This window comes from Giraffa tippelskirchi, chromosome 7 (genome assembly GCF_054371585.1).
Source record: "Giraffa tippelskirchi isolate mGirTip1 chromosome 7, T2T-mGirTip1v1.2.pri, whole genome shotgun sequence".
Taxonomy (NCBI): Eukaryota; Metazoa; Chordata; class Mammalia; order Artiodactyla; family Giraffidae; genus Giraffa; species Giraffa tippelskirchi.
In genome coordinates, this window is record NC_137281.1 from 146,346,112 (window position 1) to 146,358,083 (window position 11,972).

General features: G+C 43.6%; 1 protein-coding gene across 1 annotated transcript in view; it reads right to left on the minus strand.

Moving 5' to 3' along the window:
• The window catches only part of TMED10 (transmembrane p24 trafficking protein 10), a 32,527-nt gene extending 21,260 nt beyond the window's left edge, over positions 1-11,267 (minus strand). Inside the window, exon 1 of the mRNA XM_081509260.1 lies at positions 11,007-11,267. Within this exon, the coding sequence (XP_081365386.1) occupies positions 11,007-11,231 (225 nt within the window). The 5' untranslated portion in view covers positions 11,232-11,267. The remainder of the gene's footprint in view (positions 1-11,006) is intronic.
• Positions 11,268-11,972: the final 705 nt, after the last annotated feature.

An 11,972-nucleotide genomic window follows, 5' to 3' on the forward strand; every position in this document is an offset into this window, starting at 1 on the left:
TACGAACAAAGCTAGTGGAGGTGATGAAATTCCAGTTGAGCTATTTCAAATCCTCAAAGGTGATGCTGTGAAAGTGCTGCATTCAATAGGCCAGCAAATATGGAAAACTCAGCAGTGGCCACAGGACTCGAAAAGGTCTGTTTTCATTCCAATCCCAAAGAAAGGCAATGCCAAAGAATGTTCAAACTACTGCACAATTGCACTCATCTCACACACTAGTAAAGTAATGCTCAAAATTCTCCGAGCCAGGCTTCAGCAATACGTGAACCATGAACTTCCAGATGTTCAAGCCGGTTTTAGAAAAGGCACAGGAACCAGAGATCAAATTGCCAACATCCACTGGATCACAGAAAAAGCAAGAGAGTTCCAGAAAAACATCTACTTCTGCTTTACTGACTACGCTGAGGCCTCTGACTGTGTGGATCACAACAAACGGGAAAATTCTTCAAGAGATTGAATACCAGACCACTTTACCTGCCTCCTGAGAAGTCCGTATGCAGGTCAAGAAGCAACAGTTAGAACCAGACATGGAACAAGGGACTGGTTCCAAATTGGGAAAGGAGTACATCAAGGCTGTCTACTGTCACCCTGCTTATTTAACTTACATGCAGAGTACATCATACGAAATGCCAGGCTGGATGAAGCACTAGCTAGAATCAAGATTGCTGGGAGAAATATCAATAACCTCATATATGCATATGATACCACCTTCATGGCAGAAAGCAAAGAAAAACTAAAGAGCCTCTTGATGAAAGTGAAAGAGGAGAGTGAAAAAGTTGGCTTAAAATTCAACATTCAAAAAACTAAGATCATGGCATCTGGTCCCATTACTTCATGGCAAATAGATGGAGAAACAATGGAAACAATGACAGACTTTATTTTCTTGGGCTCCAAAATCAATGCAGATGATGACTACAGCCATAACATAAAAAGACACTTACTCCTTGGAAGAAAAGCTATGACCAACCTAGAAAGCACATTAAAAAGCAGAGATGTTAGTTTGCTGACAAAGGTCAGTCTAGTCAAAGTTATGGTTTTTCCAGTAGTCATGTATGATGTGACAGCTGTACTATGAAGAAAGCTGAGTGCTGAAGAATTGATGTTTTTGAACTGTGGTGTTGGAGAATACTTTTGAGAGTCCCTTGGACTGCAAGGAGATCCAACCAGTCCATCCTAAAGGAAGTCAGTCCTGAATATCCATTGGAAGGGCTGATGCTGAAGCTGAAACTCCAATACTTTGGCCAGTTGATGACTCATTGGAAAAAACCCAGATGCTGGCAAAGACTGAAGGCAGGAGGAGAAGGGGACAACAGAGGATGAGATGGTTGGATGGCATCACCGACTCGATGGACATGAGTTTGAGCAAACTCTGGGAGTTGGTGATGGATAGGGATGCCTGGCGTGATGAACTCCATGGGGTCGCAAAGAGTTGGACACGACTTAGGAACTGAACTGAAGAAAGCAGGTACTCAATGAATTGTTTTAGCTGCTACCAGGCCACAGTAAGAAATATCAGACGACTTCAGCAATTCTTGCATGTGTTTTACTGATAAGTAATAAACATGAAGGACTCAACAACATTAAGTTTGGGGGAGGAGAAGAGAGGACTGTGGATGTATATATAATGATCAGAGGGTGCAGGTCTATAACGTTTCACTTCGTAAGCTGCTGCTGCTAAATCACATCAGTCGTGTCCAACTCTGCGCGACCCCACAGACGGCAGCCCACCAGGCTCCTCCATCCCTGGGATTTTCCAGGCAAGAGTACTGGAGTGGGTTGCCATTTCCTTCTCCATCATTTTGTAACAGTTCACGCTGAATCTAAAGCCTTAGGGTCTATTACTCTAATGGGATAGAACACCAAATCACCGAAGATGCTGTAGTTTTACACTAGAAAAGTAGTATCAGAAATACTTCCAAGAGGCTACCACAAGTTTTATATACAAAGAATATGGATGATTCTGATAGCCTAGCAGCTATATTTAATGGTCATAAAACAAATTTACTCTGATCTTTCAAACAAGATTAAGTATCAACTCTACCAATAGCATCCCTGAAAACAAAGGACATCTAGATTTTACCCAGAACAAAGTCAAACTTAGAAGGCCATAAGCAGCATCTAGCAACACTAAATTCTTTCAAATTTCCAACACAATTCAGCAATGGCATAGCATAGCACAGAAGTGACGTTTAAGGAGGCTTCTGAAGTACTGAAAACTAGACATGGAAAATTTCCAGGCAGTGGTATGATAATGGATAGATGCTCTCTTCCTGATTCCATCAGCATTTACTGTATTAACTCAACACAGGCAATACGTCATTATTGACTGGGGTGGGAGGGTGGGAGTGAGGGGGAGTGCAGGGTAGGCGGGGGAGAAGGAGAGGGAGGAAGGGAAGGGGAATGAGAAGGGAAGACCAGTTGCTGCCCTAACAATACTGCTGCGGGGGTGAGGCCAGATCAAATGTTTTTTTTCATACTGTTCCAAAGTTATTTACGGTAAAAACCTCCAGCATGACCCTTTCAGGCACAAACAAAGCCTTGTTCTTTCTTAACAACTAGTCCCTTGATTTCCCACAAGTTGTGTTGAACAATGAGGTTGGGGACACAGGATAAAGCAGATGACATCAACCTCCCTCAAGTCGGAGGCTTGTTTGGGAGCCCAAATTCTGGTCTGTGGCCAGCTGGCTGATTTCACAGAAGGCTCCACTGTCCAGGCTGCGAAGCTGCATATGCATATGGGGGCTGCAGCTCAGGATCAACCACCAGTCAGCAACTCACACAAGAAAAAGCAAAGAAGTCACTGCACCCCACTAGATTTCCTTTAGAAATTGGTTCCCTTTTCCTAGAAACTTCAGAAGTCATCATATAGATATGATACAGCAATTTCAAATTCTAAGCAGCCCTCTTCTCTAGACCACTTGAAAAGACCCAAGGCTGTGGACAAATGTCAAATGAAAGGTTTAAATGAAGTAATGCTCTTTAACTTTTATGAAGATGGAAACACACAACCAGGTTTTAATTTAAATCTAGAAATTAGTATATAATTCAAAAATAAACTAATTTTAATATCATTAAATTTTAACGTACCAATCAGCCTTCTGTACTGAACCATCTATTTATTGACCTGTTTCTAATCCACTGGACAACAGTCACACCAAGTATAAATTTGAGAAAGATGTATTTTTCCTAAGAGAAAAAGATCAGCCCTCAGTGTAGACAACAGTAATCATGAGCTGAAGTACAGCTGCTCCAAATAAAATCAATTAAAGGCATAGTGCATATGCATGTGCACACATGCACGCACGCGCACACACACACACACACACTCTTTTCATACAGCTTTTAGTGGTGAAAAAAATTATAGGCCAATGGTTTCCCAATGGCCAAGGTTCTTCTTGATCATTTTTAGGCTTAAATTGTGACAGGCCTATGACTCAAGGCTGAACTTTTCAAATGATCTTGTTTGGCTTTCTCATCTGTAAGCTAGTTGGGAAACACTGAGACCATATCTGAGTGTAACAGCCAAATAAAAAATAATCTCATCTGGCAAAATGAATTATTAATAGCAACAGTACTCTTGAAGAATGACAATGAGAAAAAAAGTTAGATCAATTAGATTATTTGGAAGAGGCTAAAAATGTATAAGTGAACTAAATTATTACCATTAGGGTTTTCTTTCTTTTCTGGTGATGATTATGACATCTCCTCATAACTGCTTTCTCTTTTTCTGTAATGTATTTCCAAAGTATAAATTACCCTTTGGCAATAACTCATCTCATCCCCTAAAATTAATTCATCTTCCAATTTTCACTATTAACACGGATTCCAAAGAGCAACTGACACTGGAATCTATATCATTTAGTCTTTATGAAAATGTGGTTTGTAACTCACAGATTCTGAGTCCCTACAATAGGCTTTTATTATGGACCTGAAGTAATGAGAAAACTTCTATACAGCACTATGAATGATGAGTTGGTACCTCCTGCTTCAATTCTGTGCAGCAATCTTTAAATCTGAAACTATTTAGTCTGATTTAGCCTCATTGTATGAAACGAGTAGGGAAGGGGTAACCTCAATTGGAAATCTCAACAGAAAACACATCCCAATACGGGCCTGAAGGAGAAACCTTTCCAACACAGTCCCACTCATCATTCAATCCACTTCTCTCTCGGTTCAGAAAGGCCTTGGCTGGGGCTTCCCTGGTAGCTCAGTGGTAAAGAATCCGTCTGCCAATTCAGGAGACACAGGTTCAGTGCCTGATTTGGGAAGATTCCTGCATGGTGCCAAGCAACTTAAGCCCATGGGCCACAACTATTGAGCCTGTGCTCTAGAGCCTGGGAGCCACAACTACCGAGCCCACACACCCCTGCGTCCTAAGGCCGGTGAAGCCATTGCCAACTAGAAGCCTGCTCACCGTAACCGGACAGTAGCCCCCACTCCCGCGACTGGAAAAAGGCCCATGCGCAACAATGAAGACCCAGAACAACAGAAAATAAATCAATTATTAAAAGAAAAGAAAGGCCTTGGCTGGCCACTCAAACACATTTTACCGTATTAACCACTCCTTACCACCTATTGCTTGACTTTTCATTATAATACTTATTACTACCTGAGATTTGTGTGTATCCTTTTAAACTTGTATTTGGTCTTTGTTCTCACTAGAGGTCAAGGACCTTGTCTGCTATTCATGCCTATAACCCCAGCTATGTCTGGCATTTGTACTAAGTATTAAATAAATATTTACTGAATGAATGGGAAAAATCACAAAACCTCAGAATTACGTTCATTAAAATGCTCTTTATTTGTCACTGCAATGACACAGGGAGAGGAAGTCAGATAAGCAATTCAATTTTCATTTACTAGAGAGAAAAGCAAAGTATCTATGGCCCACTGCAATAAGCCCTGCACAATAAAGAGCTCATCTCCATTAGCCCTTCTAATAATTCTATGAACACTATCATCCCCATCTTACATATAAGAGACTTAAAGAAAAAGGTTAAGTAATTCCCCTAAGACCAAACCCCCTTTAAATGGTGGAACTGATGGGATCTGAGCCCAAATCTGTCTGACTCCAGACCCAAGCTAAGTAAGACTAAAATATTTAACTCAGTTGTACAATCATGTCTACACAGTAGGCATGACATTACTTTCCATTACTAGGGAAGTACACAGGACAGGTGTACAGGCAAAGACTGGTCCAGGTTAAGAGAACACTGTGTTGAAAGAACTGCAAGGTATTCCGAATGGCTACAGTGAGGAGTAGGAGGAGACAAGCCAAGAGGAAGGAAGAGATAAAGATCAGAGATGAGATTAGGACGGTGCCAATTCATTTGTTCACTCATTCCTTAGGCTGAAGTCCTACTATGTACCATCCACTGTATTAGACATAGGTGTTTCAACGACAATTCAGACACAGGCTCTGTTCAAGCTTAAAGTCTACCTGAGGAGATGGGTAAACACTGAACTAGAATGCAGAGTGATATATGGTAACACTCATGTATTCATTGGACATTAAGGTGCTCCTTGACAGGAGGATGATGAATGAGACAGGTTTATCAAGACACTACATTCACAAAGATCCTTCTAAGAGAGACTGCCTCAATCAGGGCAATAGCTAAATGCCAAGCCCAGGTGACCAACTTTTGCAGAAAGAATCCATTTCTCCAAACTGCGGCTGCTTAAACCAGGGCTGGATATATGACCAAAAGGAAGATAATTAACAGGCTGTTTGGAGACCCAGAATGTGGCCTGGGATATAAAAAGAAGCTGAACCAGTCAGATCCTTGCACTCTGGAGTTGTACCTCAGAAGGTGAAATGATGCATAGAGAGAATTCTTGAGGCAGAGTCTGGGCCATGAGTGATCAAACTTTGAGAGAAAGCAGAACTAAGTGGACAGAGGCTATGAAAAAGGTTGCAAATTGTGCTAAGGAGCAGGATCAAGCTCACATATAGGTTCTGTGGCCTGCACAATATATTAAACTTTCAAAAATGACACCTGACTTATGGTCTCTAAAATACCATGCCTCACAAAAAGGAACCACAACTTCTTGGAGGAACAGCTGCATCCAGGTCAGGGGTTCGACATACAAAAGATGAGCCAAGGTCACCACCTAGCTATTCCACAAAACAGAGAAACCATCAAAGTCCAACAGGATTGGGTCAAAAGGATACAGGAGCCAAAGGGACAAGTGACCATAAAGAATGACTGCAATTGACTAAAACAATCACTCCAAAATAGAAGTAAACAACAATAAAAAGTGATCTCAGTATAATACTTAAAACAACAACAACCTTCTTCAGACTACAGTGGAAATGACAAAGGCAACAACTGCTTACTCTGAAAACCAACAATAAAAAGGAATGAACTCTGCACTGAGCCTAGCTTTCCTTCCTGAATTATAAATTTTAGAGTAACCAAATGGCCTTAAGTGATGAATTTCTTAAGAATAATTCCAGCTAGTAAATACGAAAGGAACAATTAGGAAATCATCATTTCACAATCTTAATGCAACAAATATCTTCACATAAGTCATCAATAGCTTCACAAGTTAAAGATTAATTGGCAGCTTTACATTAGAGGCTCCAGACTGTTACTAACTTAATAGGCAGGATAATGTCCCCATAATGTCCCCACCCCCCAAGAGATGTCCATATCCTTATTTCCAGAACCTGTGAATATGTGATCCTATGTGGCAAGAGGAGTTTGCAGATGTGGATTAAACTAAGGGTCCTTATAAGGGAAAGAAGGAAGCAGGAGAATCAGAGGAGATGAGATGACAGAAGCTGAGAAGGGAGAGAGGTTTGGGTGGGAAAAGGAAGAGAAAGTTTTGGAGATACTATGCTACTGGCTTTGAAGATGGAGGAAGGGATCACTAGTCAAAGAGTGCAGGTGGCCTCTAGAAGTTGGAAATGGCAAGTAAATGGAGTCTCCCCTAGAGCCTGCAGAAGGAACACAGTCCTGTTGACACCTCGATTTTAGGATTTCTGACCTCTAGAACTGGAAGATAAATGCGTGCTGTGAGACACTAGTGAAAGTCACTCAGTTGTGTCCAAGTCTTTGTGACCCATGGACTATATAGTCCATGGAATTCTCCAGGCCAGAATACTGGAGTGGGTAGCCTTTCTCTTCTCCAGGGGATCTTCCCAACCCAGGGATCGAACCCAGGTCTCCCACATTGCAGGTGGATTCTTTACTAGCTGAGCCACAAGGAAAGCCCAAGAATACTGGAGGGGGTACCCTACCCCTTCTCCAGCGGATCTTCCTGACCCAGGAATAGAACCGGGGTCTCCTGCATTGCAGGTGGATTCATTACCAGCTGAGCCACCAGTGAGCCACTAAGTTCATGATAATTTGTTACAGCAGCAGTTGGACTTTAATACACACAACTAAATCCACTGATCGACCTTAGCAGCACCAAGGGGCACAAAAGTACTGTGTGCAGTGCCATGATGTCACATGAAGTACGCAATACCACTCATGAGTAACCTCACATAAACCCGAATCTAGTCACATCGTTATAGTTGATTACTTTTACAAGAACATGGGGGACAGACTCGTCAAATGACACCTTAAGGAAGCAGAGACAAACCTATAATGTAGGACATGATTTAAGGACTCAGCAGTCCTTACACATTATAATTTCAAGCATATTAAAAAAAAAAGGGAGCTGGGAAAGAGAGAGTGAACTATTGTAGATTAAAGAGACTTGAGAGATACAACGAATTAATTTTAAATAGCTATTTTTGAGACAAGTGGAGAAATTTGAGTATGAAGTGGGTAGGTGGCTCAGTGGTAAAGAATCCGCCTGCCAATGCAGGAGACATGGGTTTGATCCCTGGCTCGGGAAGATCCCCTGGGGGAAGAAATGGCAACCTACTCCAGAATTCTTGCCTGGGAAATCCCATGGACGTAGAAACCCACATAGCTACAGTACATGGGGTTACGAACGAGTCAGATACAACTTAGTGACTAAACATCAATCAATTATTAGATAGCATTAAGGAATTACTGTTAACTTTGCAAGGCATGAAAATAGCCACATAACATTGTGATTAAGTTTGTATTTTTAAAGAGATTCATTCTGAAGTATGAAAGACTGAAACACCATGATATTTAGACTTTAGTTTAAAACGATTCAGCATAAAACGAGAAGGGAGAAGCAGTTAAGATGAAACAAATGTGACACGATTCCGATAATCTGGGTGATGCGTACTCGGTGGACAGACTGTACTCTTCTCTATAAAAAATACACAAATGCCAAGACCAACTTGAATTAGTTGGTGACACTTTAAAATCAAGAGCTTTCGCTTCAAAATCTGGATTTCTAACTTCATTTGAAAAACCAGATGTGGCAACAGGTCCACATTAAGAGGTGAATACTGACTATTCCAAACTGACAGTTTCCACTACTCCCAGTTATCCCCCATTCATCATCACAGCTGCTGTTTTTCTTATAGCTTGCCCAATTCATTCATTTATGTTACCTACTTGGCATCCAGGAGAAGGACCTCAGAAGTAGTCTGAGTAAGCTGGCCAGTAGCAAGAGAACAGAGCAGACAGAGGATGAGATGGTTGGATGGCATCACCGACTCAATGGACATGAGTCTGAGAAAACTCTGGGGGATGGTGAAGGACACCAGGGAGGCCTGGCGTGCTGCAGTCCATGGGGTCGCAGAGTCGGGCACGACTTCGAAATAAACAACCACAAAGCAAGAGAACAGAGCAGACATGGGGAGAGCAAGTGTGTGATGGTAAAATGCTAGCGTGTATATGCAGACTCCTGCTGCCGAGGTGCCTTCGGCAGCCTTGGATATAAATGTAATTCCTGTAAGAACTTGCTATATTATATGCTTCCTGTATTAAATGCTTACTAGAAGCAAGGCAGTATGCTTGACATTCAGAAAAAAATGAACATGAAAATAATTACTGCCCTCACGATGCTAACAGTCTAACGAGGAAGACAAGATATAAATACAAGTAATTACACTGTAAGATGAAAATAAACTGAGTTTATGGTACTGTTTGGGGTGGCTCATATATAAAATGCAAAGGGGAGTGATGACAAAGTACATAAAGCTTCAGGAACAGATCATTAAGAGTGCTACAGAGTATGGTGGAAAATTTAAACTTTACCAGGTAAAGAATAGTTAAGGTTTTAAAACATAAGTACAAATCAGAGGGGCAACACTAGAGATGAGAGTAAACTCTCTTCCATTGCTCAAATTCTTTGATTCTATGCACTACACCCTTTGAAGAGCCAGAAGTAGGACCCTCAAAATAGTGTATCTAAGCCTATAAAATTATGCCATCATTCCTTTCTTGGCCAGAGAGAAGTTTGGGGCCTGAAGAGAATAACAAAAGTCTGGGTCATGGTGCAACAGTGGTGAAAATAGTTTATATCTCTCAAAGTTTAAATAATCTGCATCTGTTAACCACTGTGCATACTCATCGCTTTAGTCATGCCCAACTCTTTGTGACTGTAGCCCCCGCCAAGCTCCTCTGTCTGTCGGATTCACCACGCAAGAATACTGCAGTAAGTTGCCAGGCCCTTCTCCAGGGAATCTTCCCGACCCAGGGATCCAACCCTCATCTCCAGAGTCTCCTACACTGCAGGTGGATTCTCTACCCTCTGAACCACCTGGGAGGCCATCTGTTACCACTATTGGGTTCCAATACCTTAAAAATAAACTATGGTCTTATTACACCCAAAGCTCTAATAAAGTGTAAAAATGTTTCTTCCTGTCTGGCTTCAAGACCCCTTCTGTTAAAAACAAAAACCAGGTGCTTATAGTGAATGAATAAAATCACCTAAAATACAATCAAATAATGACAGGCATCAAACACATTAACGCTTCAAAGATCAGGTCTGGTCATCCCAAATCAATATGGGACCAAACTGGCACTACAGTATAATTGTCACCATCCAAGAGCATCACTGAAATTTACAGAAAACTTGGCCAAGCCCAGACTCTGGGGAACCAGAAAGGAAAGGACTAGAGACTGAGACCGTTTTGTCACCAAAAGTCGACTTTAATCAATCACAGGAATGACAAAAGACACGGTGCGAATAAGACTGCAGCAGTTTTCTGTCACCTTACTTAACTCCCAACCTGAGAATCAACTTCAGCTCTGACACCAACTCTATTACCTTTCTGAGCCTCAGTTTTATCATGTGCAAAATGAGGCTAAACAGTACTTACTTCATAGGGTAGTGTACGAACTAAATGCTAATGTGTGTTACAGCAGCACGGGACCTGAACACAGCTGATGATCAAGAAATAATAGCTTTTTATTATTCACAGTAAACTTGAGTGCTTCCATTATTTTCCCGCAGGTATCAATGTCGTATGATGCTGCTGCTGCTGCTGCTGCTGCTGCTAAGTCGCTTCAGTCGTGTCCGACTCTGTGCGACCCCATAGACGGCAGCCCACCAGGCTCCGCCGTCCCTGGGATTCTCCAGGCAAGAATACTGGAGTGGGTTGCCATTTCCTTCTCCAGTGCATGAAAGGGAAAAGGGAAAGTGAAGTCGCTCAGTCGTGTCCGACTCTTAGCGACCCCATGGACTGCAGCCTACCAGGGTCCTCCATCCATGGGATTTTCCAGGCAAGAGTACTGGAGTGGGGTGCCATTGCCTTCTCCGCATATGATGCTGATCCCCACAAATAATCAGCCTCCAAAGACTTCTTTGAAGACCCCTAGTTACCAGTTCAAGGTACCTAAAACCCAAACAGGGACAGGACCACGACAAGTACCCAAAGTCAAGGCCGCGGCCGCTCAGCGGTCACCACATCCGCCAAGGCCTTGGCGGGCCCTCCGACGGGTTCTGTGCCCAGTCCCGCCCCGCGACCGCCAACGAGCGGGGTAAGGGGGCGGTCTCGACCGCGCGCCCTTCGCGCTCCGCCCGGCCAGGCCGGCCCTCTAGGCCTCCGCCCGCCCGACTCCCCGATCCTCGGCCACCTGGCCGGCGCCTGCGGTCTCCCCTCCCCACCCCGCCCCGCGCCGCACCTTGAGATGGGTGCGCAGGCCGCCGGCGCCCCCAGACTGGTCGGTGATCTCGTACGCGCCCGTCACCAGCAGGTCCTTGTGGATCTCCTCGCGGAGGCACTTGCGGGAGTTAACGGGCAGGTGGAAGGAAATGGCGAGGACCGAGCTGGGGCCGAGCAGGAGTAACAGCAGCAAAGCGAACGGGCAAGGGCCACGCTGAGCCTGTGGGCCTGAGGAGCCAGACATGGTGCCGGAGACTGTTCGCTTCCCTGGGCCTCGATCGCGCCGGAACCGGGAGGGCCCACGGAACTCACCTCTGACCTTCTCAGAGTCGCCGGCGCCATTTTGGAGACTGGCAAATAGATGGGGCGGGGGCAATGTATTAGTAAACCTTTATAAAGGAAAGAAGGGATATGATACTATGTCATGCCCACAAACTAAAGTGGTTAAATGAGATTTTTCCAGAAGTTTCCAGGAAAAGTTTCACTTTTATTAAGCTCAGTGCCCGCTCACTCGGCCATAGCAAGTACGGGCACCTCAGGAAGTAATTTTCTTTTAACTTCCGGAAGTAGCGCCCGCGAGGTTTAAGGTTGGTGATACCATAGCAACCAAGCCCCAATAGGAAACAGCCACACTGCCTATCGCTGGGCCCGCCCACCAACCTCCCCCCAGGCACACCGGCGGTGGGGCGGTCCTAGCACCCTGGTGACAGTTGGGACGTAGAGCACCTAAGAGGAAGACTTCGAAAAGCTGAGGAAAGATTCTAATTTGGCTATTAGGCGGGTGGGGGCCAGAACTTCAGAGAAGTGGTAGAAGTCACCTGGTGAATGTGAGCTGGAGGTGTCCAGTTCGTGCGCCTGAGAGGGGGTACTTTGGGCTGTAGTAACTAATTTCTGAATGTGCATCTTATTTAGTAAATATTGAGCACCTATTCTGTCAGGTAGTATTCAAGCTAAATTTGGATTAATATTTAAATTGAATGAACAC